The 18557-nt window shown below is 38.8% G+C and overlaps 1 protein-coding gene across 1 annotated transcript; it reads right to left on the reverse strand.

Annotated features, from left to right (window-relative positions):
- Positions 1–1966: 1966 nt before the first annotated feature.
- On the reverse strand, positions 1967–18523 carry ANKRD49 (ankyrin repeat domain 49). Its single transcript, XM_066248341.1, has 3 exons — positions 18468–18523; positions 12872–13230; positions 1967–10605 (listed from the first exon to the last, which is right to left on the reverse strand). Exons 2-3 carry the CDS (start codon positions 13127–13129, stop codon positions 10144–10146), a joined length of 720 nt encoding a protein of 239 aa, XP_066104438.1. The 5' UTR covers positions 13130–13230; positions 18468–18523; the 3' UTR covers positions 1967–10143.
- Between the last annotated feature and the right edge of the window lie 34 nt (positions 18524–18557).

The raw sequence follows: 18557 nt of genomic DNA on the forward strand, positions 1-18557 counted from the left end.
TGTATGGCTCTCACGGAATTACATTTAAAATATGTGGCATTCATGGCTCTCTCAGCCAAAAAGGTTCCCAACCCCTGGTTTAGGTGGTTTATTTCCTTCTTTCTCCTTCTGAATGGCTCTTGATTTTCCATTTCCAATTATTATATGTATTTTCAATTATACACCACCAGAAATATTTTAGGGAAAAATTGATAAAAATAAGTATAAAATTTTGTTTTATCTAGAAAATGTGGTTACCACTTTCTTTACTTTTTTCATTCAAAAAAAACCAAACTAAAAATGAACAACAAAATCAGGATGGCGTGTTATTTTTTCATTTTAATTAAATGTAAAACACCAAGGTGTCCAATAGATCAGTGGTCCCCAACCTTTTTTGGGCCACGGACCAGTTTAATGTCAGAAAATATTTTCACAGACTGGCCTTTAGGGTGGGACGAATAAATGTATCATGTGACTGAGACAAGCGTTAACAGTGAGTCTTAGACAGATGTAACAGAGGGAATCTGGTCATTTTTTAAAAATAAAACATCGTTCAGACTTAAATATAAATAAAACGAAAATAATGTAAGTTATTTATTCTTTCTCTGCGGACCGGTACCAAATGGTCCACGGCCCAGTACCGGTCCACGGCCCAGGGGTTGGGGACCACTACAATAGATGGAGGCAAAACTCAAGACTAACTTTTCTTGTAAAATATTATAAATTGTATTATTACTATATTATTTCATATTAGTTAATGGAACATTAGTAAAAACTAGGTGGATTAATTTTACATTTTGTGTTTCATTCTATAGATTTTGAATACATTTCCAGAAATCATTTTAGTCTTTTCTTCTGTTTAGTAACAGGGCCACTGAATAAGCAGTGGATGTTTAATGTTATTGTTTTTCCTCTGGAGAAGTAGATGCTGTAATTACTCTGGTATCCTAGATTCTAACATTTCTGATCTAAATTATTTTAAAAGCCAACAAAATCCTTCTTATAGTAATTAAGCCAACTTTTCAAATTTGTTGAATGTTGTCAAATGGACTATTTCCAGGCAATTATTTTGTTTCCTAGTCTACCATTTAATGAAGTGCTTCTTCCAATTACAAAGGCTTTATGCTTGGGATTTTAAAATTCCAGTGAATTCGTGAAATCTATTTCCTTTTGGAGAATACACAGGACTCTGCAGCCCTGAGGAACATTATACCCCTAAAATTTGGTGAAGAGATCCTCATATGTCCCTACTTGCTATAAAAAATAACAAAAAGATGAAATTAATCATTGCTGGATACCTGCTTTTAAAAATCAATTTTACTAAAGAATAACTTACGTACAAAAACTTGATTCCATTCGATGTAAAGAATTTAATGGCTTGGATAGTTGCATAATACAAAACTATCACTACAATCAAGATACAGAACATTTTGACCACTTCCAAAAAATTCTTCCTGCTCTTTTTCAGTCTAGTTTCTCTCCCTATCACCAGGCAGTCACTGCTCTCCTGTCTACAAATGAATTAATTTTCCCCCAAATAGATATTCAGTTGTTCCAGCACTATTTCTTTTTTTTTTATCTTTTAAAATTATTATTTTTATTACTTTTTTGTTGAATTTATTATTGTGACATTGGTTGATAAAATTTTATGTTTCAGGTATAAAATTATATAATACATTACCTGATTAATTTTTGTAATTTGTATTTTGTAATATTGTATTGTGTGTGTTCACCACTCCAAGTCAAGTCTCCTTCCATCACCATTTATCTTTTTTTTTTTTTAAATTTTATTTTTTTAATGGGGCGACATCAATAAATCAGGATACATATATTTAAAGATAACAAGTCCAGGTTATCTTGTCTTTCAATTTGTTGCATACCCATCACTCAAAGTCAGATTGTCCTCTGTCACCTTCTATCTAGTTTTCTTTGTGCCCCTCCCCCTCCCCTTTCCCTCTTCCTTTCCCCCCTCCCCCCGTAACCACCACACTCTTATCAATGTCTCTTAGTTTCACTTTTATGTCCCACCTACGTATGGAATAATGCAGTTCCTGTTTTTTTCTGATTTACTTATTTCACTTCGTATAATGTTATCAAGATCCCACCATTTTGCTGTAAATGATCCGATGTCATCATTTCTTATGGCTGAGTAGTATTCCATAGTGTATATGTCCAGCACTATTTCTTTAAGGGAATTTCTCATTGAAATCCTTAGCAGCTTTGTCCAAAAACAACTGATCATTTATATCTAGATATATTTCTAGACTGTTCTATTGACATATATGTTTCTATTCACCATTCCCAAACTTATCTTAAAACTGCTGTTTCAGAGTTAGTTTTGAAATCAGGTTGTATAAATCCCCTAACTTTATTTTTCTGTTTTAAAATTGTTTTGGCACTTAGGATTTAATGAAACTTTTGTTTATTTATGTTTTATGCCATAACATTCAATTTGCTCCTAATAATGGTAATTTTTATGTCTTCAAACAATACCATAAATTACATAAAAATAATATTAAAGTAAGTAGAATTTTAGTTATGATTATTTGATTGACTAACTGGTGATACATGGATATTAAAATTCAAAATCACTAAAGATAAAATGCTAGATTTAAATGTAAACTTTCTGGAAACTTAGTTCATGACAACAGGTGATCCCTTAACCTCCACAAGCCCAATTTCCTCATTTCTACCATGGCATCCACTTCATGGGGTTTTTGTGAGGCTCACACGAGGTGATGTATGTGAGCACCTATAACACCGTTGGTCTGCAGTTAGCTCTCAATTGTTAGCTATTAATATAATCACAGTGGTTTGGTATATCACATCTTAGATATATCAGAACTTTTAAAAAAGATCAGATGAGACTATTTCATTCATACATTACATAAATGATAATCAAGGAAGGCTCAAACAAATGTAGAATTTTTTTTAACATTATGACTTTGATATATAATATTTCATCTTGAAATTAATTTTTAAGGTGAAAGTAATTGCCAAAAAATTTATACATTATTTTTATAAATAACAAACTAAAAGAATTTTAGATCTGTAATGACATTAAAAGATTATTGTTCATTTCCCAATTGTTTTACACGTAGAGCCGGCTAGCCACCTCCCCATCTCATTCTTCTCTGACAAAGGCTTGTTGGCTTCTCTTATTCCTTTTCTTCTCAAAGTAAAAAGCCTGTGTATCAACTTAGTAGCATTTTATTCAACAATGTATTAAAAAATTTACATTTGTGCCTGACCAGGCAGTGGCATAGTGGATAGAGCATTGACCTGGGGTGCAGAGGACCCAGGGTTCAAAACCCCGAGTTGTCCAGCTTGAATGTGGGCCCATCCGGCTTTAGCGCAAGCTCACCAATTTGAGTGCAGGGTCACTGGCTTGAGTGTGGGATCAAAAACATGACCCCATGGTCACTGGCTTGAGGCTAAGGTTGCTGGCTTGAGCAAGGGGTCACTGGCTCCGCTGGAGCACTGTGGCCAAGGCACATTTGAGAAAGAAATCAATAAACAACCAAGATGCCACCACAATGAGTTGATGCTTCTCATCTCTTTCCCTTCCTGTCTGTCTTGTCTCTCTCTCTCACTAAAAAATAAAATAAAATTTACATTTGTAATGGTGCAACCTATCAAACACCAGGATTTGATTACCATCTTTATTAATACCCAGAAGTTAGAATTGTTCTAAAAATAAATTAATCTGACCTAAGGGGTAAATTTCCTAGGGGCCAAACCTGGGAGTAGGGAGTGAGCTTTTCTTACAAATGATACTCAATGTTGAGGGACCTTTTTCCCCCTACTTGTATATTTTAAAATGTATTTAAACTATCTCATTAATACTTAATTTTAAAAATAGAATCAATGCTTATCTAATTTTTTTATTGTACTCCGATGGATATTTGGACTCAAAGGAAAATGTACTTTAAATAAAATTCAATTGCATGCTAATAAAACAACTTTGAGGCTAGTTAAATGAAATCTCCTTCCTTAGAGATTTTTGATGACTCAGAGCAGGGAACATTTGGTAATGTCTGGAGACATTTTTGGTTGTCCAGTTGAAACTCATAAGTGGGGAGCAGGAGTGGGAAGTGCAATTGGCATTTACTAAGTAGAGGCCAAGAGGGCTGTTATAGATTCTGCAATGCCCAGGGCGCCCCCATTACAATAAACTACTGGGCTCCAATGAAACAATGTGAGAAACCCTGACATATAATTACCTTTCTAGATGGACTCCAAAACCTCATTGTCTAAATGTACGGACTAAAATTTAAAAAATGGAGAAAAGAACTCTAATGTTTCTTTCTTTTGATTCTTCTTCTAAGTTTTTCCTATCTGCAAATATTATGCTAAGTAAAATGAGCCAAAGAAAGACAAATACCAAATGACCTCACTTATATGTAGAGAATCTAATAAACTGACAGACAAAATAGAAACAGAGGGATGAACACATGGAACAGACTGACAGCTGTCACAGGGGAGGGGGCTTCGGGGACTGGATGAAAGAAGTTGAAGGGATTAGCCAAAAAATATATATCCACACATGGGCACAGACAAGAGTGTGGCCATAGCCAGAGGGGAAGGGGAGTGGGCTAGGTGGAGGTGGGCAAACGGGGAAATGGGGATGGAAAAGACCTTGCTTGGGGTGATGGGTGCACGATGCAGTGTGCAGATGATGTTTGAGTGAGTTGTACACTTGAAACCTGTATGGTTTTGCAAACCAATGTCACCCTGATAATTCAATTACAATTTTTTTAAATTAATAAAATATATATGCAAAAGCACATGAAAGGAAATCTGAAGGTTAGTGCTTTTTTTCTGGAATGTGCCATGAAGGATCTGTTTCTCCTATCAGGTCTTAGTATGATTCTCACAGCATAGCTATGTCTTGGCCCTAGAACCGATCCCTTCAATCAGGATATGCTACCTATTTGAGTTATCAAATCAGAGTGTGGAAAAACCCATAAGGCACATGATATTTTAAACAATGCCAGGCTCATTTTATTATTTATTTGATTGCTAAAAATTGCCTCTTTTTAAGGCAGCTGTATCTGAAAATGGAACTCTAAGGACTGCTCAGGGGACAGTGCTTTTCATGAACTCACATTACCAATGATGTCCTAATTTTCAAGTACTTTACATCTAGTAGAGATGAAATGCTGAATCTCTTATAATAGGAAGAGAAAAAACTAGGTAGCAACTTGCTCTTAGAGTTTTATAAGCTATACATTTCATTAAGCAGATTTTCTGGCCAACATATCCAGCTACTCTGAGATCCTTCGGTGGTCATGGTCATGCCAATGTCGTTAAATTCCTAGTGAGAACTATTAGGTTTACCTGAGTTTCAACTGGACAATTAAAATGATAAATAAAAAAATGAATGCTTTTGCATTTGTTTAGTGTTAACAAGATCTGTCCTGAAAAAGGGAAAAAAATAGCTATGAATTTAAAGAGCAACTCCTTTTCTAGGCAAAGAGAAGCTGCCCATAGAATGAACAAGCCATTCTCCGTTTCAAGGCCTTGGATCCATTCAGGAAATACAATTTCTCTCAGAATCTCATATCCTTTAAGTCCTTGTAATTATTTGCTGAAATTCTTTTGCTTGTTTCCTGAGCTTTTTCTTCTGTTGGAGACTGTTGACCCCCAGCAGGGAGGGACCTTAGAAGACGAGGCAAGCATTTTTTCTCGGTGTGGAGGGGTTGGAATTCCTGGAAGAAGCTCTATGCTGCATGTTCTACTGGAAAGTCATGAGAAGCACTACATACAGGAATATAAAGTTAGAACTTTGGGATCTTCAAGGGTCCAAATACTTAAAGCAGGAAGGGCATATCTGCTTGAGATGCTGGGTAAGGGAACCATTCAGTATCATATTTTATGTGAGAGGGGCCTTATACCTTATACATGTAGTTCATTTATTCCTTACAAAACTGTAAGAAGATGGATATTATCTCCTTTCACACATGGGAAAACTGAGTTTATTTGCCCAAAGTCACACATAGGTGGCAGTCAGTATATGAACCCAGACTGGTCTGGCTTAAAGCTTCATGTTCCTTCTAACTATCCTGCTCGGCCTCCAGGGGATGTTTCAGACACCTGGACCTGCCCTGTCCAATGGAGTAGCCACCAGTCAAATGTGGTCAGTCTGAACTGAAAACTGCCAGAAAATATACACTTTATTTTGAAGACTTCTACTATCAAAAAGGTAAATATCTCAATAACTTAAAAATATCTCATATTGAAATGAATACTTTGGATTTATTAAATAATATGTATTATTAAAATTAATTTCACCTGTTTTTGAGTTAATGTGGCTACTAGAAAATAACTAAAGATTCCCCATGTGGCTCCCACTGTTTCTTTGCGACTAATTCAATTTAGATCATCACTACATAGGTTCACCGAAATAAAATTTTATGGTTTCAAAGGGAAATTTTCAGGAATTTAAATCATCAGGAGTTATTTAAGCCTTCTTAATTTACTGTTTTCTAAACTTAATAAATAGAAATCTTAAATTCTCTTTAGAAGGAGTACTTCATTTTGCACACGTTGAATGGTCATCAGATAATCCTACAGAGGGACTAGAGCATCTCATGATAAACTAATTATAGTAAAGGCATATCAGTGCCTTTGTGAACCCATTGTGTACCTCCCAGTTCCATAAATTCCTAGAGCCATTTCAGGCAGTGCAGAGATGGTGTATGTGTTGATCAGAAATCAAAAACTGATACAGAGGTTTCACTTTTTAGATTTTATTAATTTTAGAGAGGAGAGAGAGAGAGAGAAAGAGAGAGGGAAGGGGGGGAGGAGGAGGAGCAAGAAGCATCAAATCCCATATGTGCCTTGACCAGGAAAGCCCAGGGTTTTAAACTGGCGACCTCAGCATTACAGGTCGACACTTTATCAACTGTGCCACCACAGATCAGGCCAGAGGTTTCATTTTGATGTGGGACCTAAGTCCAGATTAAGTGCTACTTCTCTGGGCCTTGTTTTAAAAATAATTTGATTGATTTTTAGAGAGAGCGGTAGGGAGAGTGAGAGAGACGGAAACATCGATCTGTTCCTATATGTGCCCAGACCAGGGAATGAACCTGCAACTTCCATGTGTCAGGACAACACTCAAATCTACCAAGCTATCTGACCAGGGCCTTGGGCCTCTTCTGATCATGATGTTCTAGCACAGTGCTGGATGAGATAGTACATGCCAACGAATAGAAATAAATGGATGCTTTCACATCCATAGAATAAAGACTTTAAATCCCATCGCTGTGGTAAATTGTGGGCCAGAAAGCTCTTCAGCAAATCATATTTAAAATTAAAAAGAGCAAAGCCAACTAATTTCACTGTGGCCTTTTGAGTAATATGTCCCTTAAACCAGTGGTCCCCAACCTTTTTTGGGCCACAGACCGGTTTAATGTCAGAAAATATTTTCACGGACCGGCCTTTAGGGTGGGACGGATAAATGTATCACGTGACCAAGACAAGCGTCAAGAGTGAGTCTTAGATGGATGTAACAGAGGGAATCTGGTCATTTTTTAAAAATAAAACATCATTCAGACTTAAATATAAATAAAACGGAAATAATGTAAGTTATTTATTCTTTCTCTGCGGACTGGTACCAAATGGCTCACGGACTGGTACTGGTCTGCAGCCTGGGGGTTGGGGACCAATGCCTTAAACAATGACAAAAAGTCACCTCTTCAGGCATATAAGTTAATCACAATTAAGGCTTTAGTTATGAAAATCATAGAATTTATTTTTTTTAAAGTCTTTGGATAAACTGTACAAGATTAGAGAAAATTCTGTTTGCAAACAGAACTATTTAGCGTTCTAAAAACGAACTGGAAACTACATGTAAGTAATACAGTCAAAAGCGTGATTAGTGAATGCCTTCGATAGAGGAATCTAGTAAATACTAAGCAAAGTATAAAGGAAGCAAGCAATATAAACTCTGCTCTCTGGGATTTCCATGCACTAGCTGAGTGTTGAGGCCTGAAAACCAGGGAGTTGTTACATCTCAACTCCTGATCAGAAAAGGCAGCTTCTGTGGCCCTATTCTTAAGGGGAGAGCTTCTATAACAGGGGTCCCCAAACTACGGCCCGCGGGCCACATGCGGCCCCCTGAGGCCATTTATCCGGCCCCCACCGCACTTCCGGAAGGGGCACCTCTTTCCTTGGTGGTCAATGAGAGGAGCATGATTCCCATTGAAATACTGGTCAGCTTGTTGATTTAAATTTACTTGTTCTTTATTTTAAATGTTATATTTGTTCCCATTTTGTTTTTTTTACTTTAAAATAAGATATGTGCAGTGTGCATAGGGATTTGTTCATAGTTTTTTTTTTTTATAGTCCAGCCCTCCAATGGTCTGAGGGACAGTGAACTGGCCCCCTGTATAAAAAGTTTGGGGACCCCTGTTCTATAACATCGTGGATGCAACTCATTCCCAATTAAGGAAGGCGCCATGGGCTCTTTGAATTCAGATAAGTAGGCAGCCTCGTTTAGCAGTCTACTGGGATAGAAGGGGTCCGTTTATACTGTCACTGTCTATTAGCTGTACCTGTCATTTGGTATCACCAGATTGGGCCAGATTACACAGAAAGCAGCCCTCACTTTCTGCCAAAACGCTGTATCATAGATGTTGATACTCTGAAATCTGGGCACCTCCTTGCCAGCTATCACAAAATAACTGAAGTTTTCCTAACTCTTGAGATCCCGTCTGTCACAGCGATTCAGTTCATATAGTAACTTTTCAGAGATGATCCCATTTTGAACTAACCTAAAAACTGCCACACATATTTGATTAAACAACATTATTACTTAGTCAAACTCTAGGGTGACTGGGTCACAAGGGTTGGCTCAAAATAGACAAGACCTTGGTGGACATTTAAAAAATAGAGCTGAAGGGCCACTGGTTTACTGCTCCTTGTTTAGTGTGTTAGTTCTGGGGTTGAGAAGTTAAGAGAAGAGCCTTCGGAAATTGCCACAGAAGTGCTAGACAGTCAATGGGAAACTGACACTGGAGAGACTGAGAGTAGGTTTTAAATAAGTGTGCTGGATGAATAACTATGCTTTGCGATCAAGGAAGCTATATACAGTTAGAAAATCAATTCATGCCTGTTTCTGCTGTTTGGAACTTGTTTTTTGAGTATTTATATTTATGCTTTTGTAACTGTCCACACTGTGGCTTTTTAAAAAAGCCTGAGCCACTGTGTGGTTCTAATCTAGCCCACTATAAAAATCATCCCCTCACTCTGAGAATTCCTTTCTCCTTGTCACTTGGCCTTTGTATGGCTTGTATAAAATGAGGACCCTGAAAAATCAATACTACCTGTGAACTCGAGAGGCTATATGAGCAGTGCCCATATCAGGAGGATTAGGCAGGTAATACCAGTGGGGTAGCAGATATATTATGATCTCTTGGACCAAGCTATAGTTGTTGGCATGTCTAAAAGGTCATGCAGACTCAACCGCAGAATAAGGATGATGTAGGTGGACCAGGGTGAGGTAGGACTATCCTCAGGACGGTGTGGACTGTGGTAGGGGAGGCAGTGTAAAACATTCATGGATGAGACACCCAGATACCTACTATCCTGAAAATGGGCTAGATTCTAAAAGACAAAAAAAATCTAGGTTCTTGATTTTATTAACTTATGAAGATTCAAGTCACTATAATATGTTAGTTCTCACAGTTTAAAATGAAAGCTAATGGTCATGGTAACACAGAGATGCTAGCTGAACTGCACCAGGATAATTAAGACTTTTAAATTGAATTCTGAGTTACCTTACCTTATAAAAAATACATGTTAATATACTAAATACTAAACAAAGATTCAGGATGGGGGGGATATTTAAAAATACATTTTTCTTGGATCAGCACCAAAAATATCACTAGTGTTCTGTACAACCCGTGACAAATTTTTAAGTACAGTAACTTAAAATTTTTTTTCTGAAATCACACACTCCAATCATTGAAGATGTATCCCAATAACTTTCAAATATCTGTTGACATCAAGGTCAGGCAGTTCACTGGAAAAGATATAATGAGTACCACTGATTTTCTGTAGTAAGATGTTTGATGTCAACTTTGTAGCATGGGGATTTTTGACATCTCATACAAAAGAGGCACTGGCACTTAGAAACTGAAGAAAATGCCTTGTGAACCGTTAAGACTGAGGTGAAGAATTTGTGCAGCCTTCCACAATTTCAAAGAGGTAGTGATAGATACTTGTCCTCCTTGCAATATCAAGTGCGGTCTCTTCCAAGTTGTTTTTCAGACCTGGTTTGATGTAGCGGTTCATCAGGAGGAGTTCTAGCGTATCTTTGCTGTCTCTGTTCCCAGCAGCAAGATGTAAAGGGGTCAAGAGGCCTTTTGTCTGGGCATTGATATCTGCATCATGCTGGAGTAAGAAAGAGGCTACTCTTGTATTATTCCACTTACATGCACTGTGCAGGGGGGTCCAGCCATCCACAGTCACCGCGTGGACATCTGCTCCTTGTGCAATTAGCTCACGGACAATATCTAAGTGTCCACCGTAGGCTGCTCGATGCAGAGGGGTATACTCATCTTCATCTCTAGTGTTCACATGAGTGGCCTTTTCAGAAAGTAGTCTCTGCACTGTAGTCAGCTGAAAAGAAAAAAGATCTTTCAAAAACCCAAATCCAAACTAAACAGTAAATTGAGAAAACTAAACTGTCTACTGATGTTAGACTTAGAGTTAAATAAAAACTTGTAAGCAGATGACCTTAAAATGAAAATAAGATTTCATTTTTGGAGGGGAAAGGGCAACTGATTTAAGAATGAACAAGTTGTTGTTAACGATAAACTGTTGATTCTAAGAATGTGATTCTCTGAATATCAAACCGTGTATTTACTTTCAGTCTAATTAAGCCTTACTGCACAAAAGCTTTAGTCCTAGACACATACAGGCTATAATTGCATTTAATATTTTATGTGCCACCTGGCCTAACTGGTGGTGGCACAGTGGAGAGAGTGTTGACTTGGGACATTACGATCACAGGTTCAAAACACCAAGGTCGCCAGCTTGAGCACAGGCTCTGCAGGCTTCAGCGTGGGGTCACCAGCTTGAACTTGGAATCATCGACATGATCCCATGGTTACTGGCTTGAGCCCAAAGGTCACTGTCTCAAAGCCCAAGGTTACTGGTTTGAACCCAAGGTCTCTGGCTTGAGCTCTGCTGGTCAAGACATGTATGAGAAGCAGTCAATGAACAACTAACATGTCCCAACTACGAGTTCATGGTTCTCATCTCCCTTCCCGTCTCTGTCTTTCTCTCATTGAAAAATAATTTTTATATGCCATCTGTAAAGAAAACATAACATTGCTTTTTCTTTAGGAGTAGCACACCAGTATACATAATTTATAAAACTTTTAAAAATACCCTGGCCGGTTGGCTCAGTGGTAGAGCATTGGCCTGGTGTTTGGAAGTCCCAGGTTTGATTCCTGGTCACAGCACATGGGAAAAGCGCCTATCTGCTTCTCCACCCTTCCCCCTCTCCTTTCTCTCTATCTCTCTCTTCCCCTCCTGCAGCCAAGGCTCCATTGGAGCAAAGTTGACCCGGGTGCTGATGATGGCTCCACGGCCTCCGCCTCAGGCTCTAGAATGGCTCTGGCTGCAATGAAGCAATGCCCCAGATGGACAGAGAAACAAAACAAAACAAAACAAAAAAACCCCACAACTTTTAAAATTAAACTTCTTTATCAGAATGTAATGATAAGAAAGAAATCTAGAGATTAAAGAGCTCAATTTCTTCTAACAAAAACAACCTAAAAGATATGTTTTCAGGAAGTGATTTTCAGTTTGGTCTGTGGACCTCTGGTGGGATACAGTGTACTTTTTGGTTAAAAAGTTATCCAAAAGTGGAAGACATTTTAGTTATTAGGTTATTAACAGAGACATCTGAGAATGTAGTAAAATAAGGTAGAAGCAGCTGAGTGGAAAGAATAGACTTTTTTTTTGTATTTTTCTGAAATGAGAAGCGGGGAGGCAGAGAGACAGACTCCCACATGCGCCCGACCAGGATCCACCCAGTAAGCCCACTAAGGGGTGATGCTCTGCCCACCTGTGGCATTGTTCCATTGCAACCAGAGCCATTCTAGTGCCTGAGGTGGAGGCCATGGAGCTGCACTCAGCACCCAGGCCAACTTTGCTCCAATGGAGCCTTGGCTGCAGGAGGGGAAGAGAGAGATAAAGAGATAGGACAGGGGGAAGGGTGGAGAAGAAGATGAGTGCTTCTCCTGTGTGCCCTGGCCTGGGACTTTCACATGCCAGGCAATGTTCTACCACTGAGTCAACCGGCCATGGCCAACAACAGACTTTTGATGTTAAGGCCTGGGCAAGCTAATATTCCCAAATCTCAATTTCTTAATCTGTAAAAGGGAATAATATTACCTATCTTTAGGGATAGACAAGGATTAAATCAAATAATATAATAAGGCACATGATATAGTTGATATCCAACAAATGTTAGTTCCCATCTTCCCTTTCCTAAATAATACTTGTTTCTAGGATAATCCTATGACTTAATATAAATTATTTAAAAATACAGATGATTGCTTGTCATCTTTATAGCTAATTATCCTTAAATCCTGCCAAATACCTAATTTGACTCTTTGTAGCTTACCATGTGCTTTCATGTACATTGCCTCATTTGATCCTTAAAACCCTGTATAAAAGAGGCAGATACTAAGGTGGCCATTTTTACTGATAAGAAAGCAGGGGTTCAGAAATAATAGGCTTTGCTCAGAGTTACAGACCAAATAGAGGTTTTGGTTATATAACAAACCAAATCCAGGTCTCCTGGCTCCAAATCTAATACTTTGCTTTTTATACTGTGGTTTCTTCCTTAATTGTTTTTCTTTTTTCTTTTTACCCGATTTTTCTCAGCAGCCCAAAGAAGCAATTTGCTTGGATCTTTTTCCATTTTTTTTTCTTGTAATTGATACCACTCTTCAGTCTTTTCATCTTGTTCCTCATCTTCATCAGAATTCCCCACCCAGAGACTTTGGGTACCAGTGGGAATTAGGTGTCCATGTGTTTCCAACAACTCAAGTTGGTTAAAGTGTTCAGAAAAATCCAAAGAATTCTCTGGGTCCGGTTGTCCATCATCATTTACTTTCTCTTTTTCCATCCTTACTACTATTCTAAACACAAAGCATTTCAAATACCAGGGTATAAATAAGTAATCTTTTTAGAGATGAATTATGTCCACTTTATTTTATTCATGAGGATCTGGAAACACAAACAAAAAATTATTAGCAAAACAGTAACTGAAGCTCTATCAACAGCAGAGATAAGTCTTACAAACATACACAAATAAGCCCCGTCTAAACTATCTGGTGTTTTCCACTACCCTTTCTATTCACTAAACATTAGAGCTGATAGATTTCAGTTATCTATATCTTTAATAAACTGGTATTTCTTTGTTGTTGTTTTCTTCTACTAGGCCAGTGGTTATAACTGTTCAGGCATACCTTGTTTTATTGTACTTCACTTTATCATGCTTCAGAGATGCCTCTTTAAAGATAATTAAGTTTTTAACCTTTTTTTTTTTTTTTTTTGTATTTTTCTGAAGTTGGAAACGGGGAGGCAGTCAGACAGACTCCTGCATGCACCCGACCAGGATCCACCTGGCATGCCCACCAGGGTATGATGCTCCGCCCCTCTGGGGCGTCGCTCTGTTGCAACCAGAGCCATTCTAGTGCCTGAGGCAGAGGCCACAGGGCCATCCTCAGCGCCCGGGCCAACTTTGCTCCAGTGGAGCCTTGGCTATGGGAGGGGAAGAGAGAGACAAAAAGGAAGGAGAGGGGGAGGGGTGGAGAAGCAGATGGGCGCTTCTCCTGTGTGCCCTGGCCGGGAATCGAAACCGGGACTCCTGCACACCAGGCCGATGCTCTACCACTGAGCCAACCGACCAGGGCCAAGATAATTAAGTTTTTTAAAAAAGGATAATAAGCTTAAGTGTAGGGGCTATATTTAACTTGTATTTATGTCCCACCTACATATGGCAGGCATTAAGAATTATTGAAGAATTAAACTTAATTAAAGCCCTGTCACTTGATTTTGACTAGAATGGATTCTGAGAAGTTGGAGAGTCATCTTTAAGATACATCTTTCTTTCTACCTAATGTTACAAGCTTAATAGTATACAATCCAAATGCAGTTTTATTACTAGTGCCAAAAACATTAAATTCAAGTTTAAATCTATCACTTATGACTAGTAACTACTCTGGCCTCTTACTTCATTGTAAAATATAAGGATTTTTTTTTAAAGATTTTATTTATTCATTATATAGAGGGGAGAGAAGGGGGGAGGAGCAGAAAGCATCTCAACTCCCATATGTGTCTTGACCAGGCAAGCCCAGGGTTTTGGACCAGCAACCTCAGCGTTTCCAGGTTGACACTTTATCCACTGCACCACCACAGGTCAGGCAAATATAAGGATTTTACTAAAGAATTTCCAAGGCCTGTTCAGCTTTTCAGTCTATGAGAGACACTATCAGAATTGCTTTATGTTTTAATAATTCTCACTTTTTTCTTTATTCTTAAACTATTCCCTGAACTTTGCAACACAAAAGTGACCATACATCAATTAATGAAACAATAACTACCAGTAAATAACATAAAATTCAGTTGTTAATTGCATCAATTTAAAGCACAGATCTCATTGGCCACCTTTCCGTTTTATAAAGCTCTTCTTTTTATAAATTTTGAATTTACTGCTCTGGATACAATAAATTACACATAAAATTTTCTTGGTGGATTTAATTTAAAAAGTTAAACCTAGGTGCATCTCACTGGTTCAGGATTTAAAAAGTTAATCAAGATTCCTTCTTAAACTGAAAGCTTTTCCTCTATAATCAGGAACAAGACAAGGCTGCCCTCTTTCTCCACTCTTATTCAACATCATACTGGAAGTCTTAGAGCAATCAGGCAAGAGAAAGAAATAAAAAGCATTCATATTGGGAAAGAAAAACTAAAGGTATCACTTTTTGCAGGACATAATCCTGTACATAGAAAACCCCAAAGATTGCACCAAAAAACTATTAGAAACAGTAAACAAATACAGTAAAGTCTCAGGATACAAAATCAATATACAAAAATCTACTACCTTCCTATATGGCAACAATGAAATTTCAGAAAATAAATTTTAAAAAACATTACTTTTACAATTTCAACAACAACCAAAATATACCTAGGAATAAACTTAACAAAGAATGTGAAGGACCTATATACTGAAAACTACAAAGTATTATTAAAAGAAATTGAAAAAGACACAATGAAATGGAAAAATACCCCATGTTCATGGATTGGAAGAATCAACATAGTTAAAATGGCCCTATTACTCAAAGCAATATTCAAATTTAATGCAGTCACCATTAAAATCCCAATGTCATTTTTAAAAGAACTAGAGCAAAAAGAAAAAAATCACCAGATTTGTACAGAACCATAAAAGACCCGAAATAGCCAAAGTCATTCTGAGAAAAAAGAAGGAAGCTGGAGGTATCATACTACTTGACTTCAGATTATACTACAGAGCTACGATAATCAAAACAGCATGGGCCCTGGCCAGTTGGCTCAGCGGTAGAGCGTCGGCCTAGCCTGTGGAGGACCTGGGTTGGATTCCCGACCAGGGCACACAGGAGAAGCGCCCATTTGCTTCTCCACCCCTCCACCGCGCTTTCCTCTCTGTCTCTCTCTTCCCCTCCCGCAGCCAAGGCTCCACTGGAGCAAAGATGGCCCAGGAGCTGGGGATGGCTCTGTGGCCTCTGCCTCAGGCGCTAGAGTGGCTCTGGTCACAACATGGCGACGCCCAGGATGGGCAGAGCATCGCCCCCCTGGTGGGCAGAGCGTCGCCCCTGGTGGGCGTGCCGGGTGGATCCCGGTCGGGCGCATGCGGGAGTCTGTCTGACTGTCTCTCCCTGTTTCCAGCTTCAGAAAAATGAAAAAACACAAAACAAAACAAAAAAAAAACCAGCATGGCCTGACCAGGCGGTAGTGCAGTGGATAGAGCGTTGGACTGGGATGCAAAGGACCCAGGTTTGAGACCCTGAGGGCGCCAGCTTGAGTGCAGGCTCATCTGGTTTGAGCAAAAGCTCACCAGCTTGGACCCAAGGTCGCTGGCTCGAGCAAGGGGTTACTCGGTCTGCTGAAGGCCCGCGGTCAAGGCACATGTGAGAAAGCAATCAATGAACTAAGGTCTTGCAACAAAAAACTGATGACTGATGCTTCTCATCTCTCTCCGTTCCTGTCTGTCCACCCCTGTCTATCCCTCTCTCTGACTCTCTCTCTGTCCCTGTAAAAACAAACAAACAAACAAACAAACAAAAACAGCATGGTATTGGCAGAAAAACAGACAGACCAGTGGAACAGAATTGAGAATCCAGAAATAAAACCACATATATATGGACAAATAATTTTTGAAAAAACTGTCAAAATCACACATGGATAAAAGAAAGCCTCTTCAAAAAATGGTGCAGAAAAAATTGGAAAGCCACATGCAAAAGAATAAAATTTGACTACAGTTTGTCTCCGTGCACAAAAATTAATTTAAAATGAATCAAAGACCTAAATATAAGATCTGAAACAATAAATTAAATAGAAGAAAACACAGGTACTAAACTTATGGACCTGGGCTGTAGATAACAATTTATAAACTTGATCCCAAAGGCAAGGGAAGTAAAAGCAACAATAAATGAATGGGACTTTATTGAACTAAAAAGCTTCTGCACAGCAAAAGATACCGACAACAAATAAACGCAGCCAACCAAATGGGAGTTGATATTCACAAACAAAAGCTCCAGTAAGGGGTTAATACCCCAAGTATATAAAGAACTCACAAAGCTCAGCAACAAACAAACAAACAAACAATCCAATTTAAAAAATGGGGAGAGGACCTGGACACTGCTCCCAAGAGGACATATCAATGGCCAACAAATATATGAAAAGATGCTCATTTTTGCTATTATAGAAATGCAAATCAAAACGACAATGAGATACTATCTCACACCTGTTAGACTGGCTGTTATCAACAAGAGAGGAGTTGGAGAGGTTGTGGAGAAAAAGGAACCCTCATTAACTGCTGGTGGGAATGCAAACTGGTACAGCCATTATGGAAAACAGTATGTTAGTACCTCAAAAAATTAAGAATAGAATTACCATATGACTGAGCAAACCCTCTATTGGGTATCTACCCCAAAAAAACTTGAAAGTACTGGTACATAAAGACACATGCACACCCATGTTCATTGCAGCATTAATTATGGTGGTCAAGACATGGTAACAACCAAAGTGACCCTTGATAGAGGATTGGATAAAGAAGATGTGGTTCATATATATAATACAATGGAATACTACTCAGCCATAAGAAATAACATATTGCCATTTACGACAACATGGATGGAACTTGAGAACATTATACTAAGTGAAATAAGTAAATCAGAAAAAGCTAAGAATTATATGATTTCACACATAGGTGGGATATAGAACTGAGACTCATGGATATAGATAAAAGTTAAGTGATTACTTTACCTATGGGAGAGGGGAGTAAAGAGGGACAAATACATGGTGATGGAAAATGATTTGACTTTTGGTGATGGGCACACAATGCAAGCAACAGTTCAAATACTATAGACATGTTCACCTGAAACCTATGTACTCTTATTGATCAGTGTTTTTAAATTTAATTTAAAAAAAAACAATATTCTTTCTTGGTCCTGGCGGGGTGCTTCAGTATATAAAGCGTCATCCCCAAGAACTGAGGTCCTGGGTTCATCTGGGTCAGGGCAGGTAGGAGAATCAATCAGTGAGTGCACAACGGAATGGAACAACTAAGTGGAACAACAGTTGATGCTTCTCTCACTCAATGGAAAAATTTAATAAAGAAAGATTCTTTCTTGATGATATTCCTACACTTGGAATAGGGTGTTTCTTAACCTAAGGGGCACATTCACCAACAACTCAGTCACACGTAGGGCCATAAACTCCATTTTGCAGGTGCAAAGCTGAGGTTCGAACAGATTAAAACTATTTGCCCTACATCAAGGATCTTCAATGGAACTGAAAGCCCAGATTTTCTTAATCAAAAGTTTCACATTTTTTACTGGACTATATTCTACTGCTGTCAGCACAAAGCAATACAGTAAAAACATGCTAAATCCGGGATCAAGGGCTAAGGGGGAAGCAAAGAAAGGCTTGTTAAACTGAGGATCTGAATGATCTGTCTCTGGGGAGTGGGAGTAAGCGGGAAGGCCACCAGTCCCGGCCCTCCGGCACCGGCTGGTCACTTCACGGCTCGGGAATCGCTCCAGCGGCCTTGGGAACAGCCAAGAGTAGAGTAGCCGTTCCAGCCCTACCTACAACCCGTGGCACGGCCCGGTCGACAGGTGACCCACTCCTATGAGCCCAGTAGTTCTCAGTGGCACAGGTCCACCGGGAAGCGCGGTACTGAGCTAGAAAGAGATACCCACCTTTTAGAAGGGAATTCGCCACCGCAAACCTCGCTTCCGGGGTTCGCCCCCTGGGCTGCTCAGGATTGGCTCCTACACGAGGGCGGGGCC

This window comes from Saccopteryx bilineata, chromosome 1, assembly GCF_036850765.1.
Source record: "Saccopteryx bilineata isolate mSacBil1 chromosome 1, mSacBil1_pri_phased_curated, whole genome shotgun sequence".
In the NCBI taxonomy this organism is placed as follows: Eukaryota; Metazoa; Chordata; class Mammalia; order Chiroptera; family Emballonuridae; genus Saccopteryx; species Saccopteryx bilineata.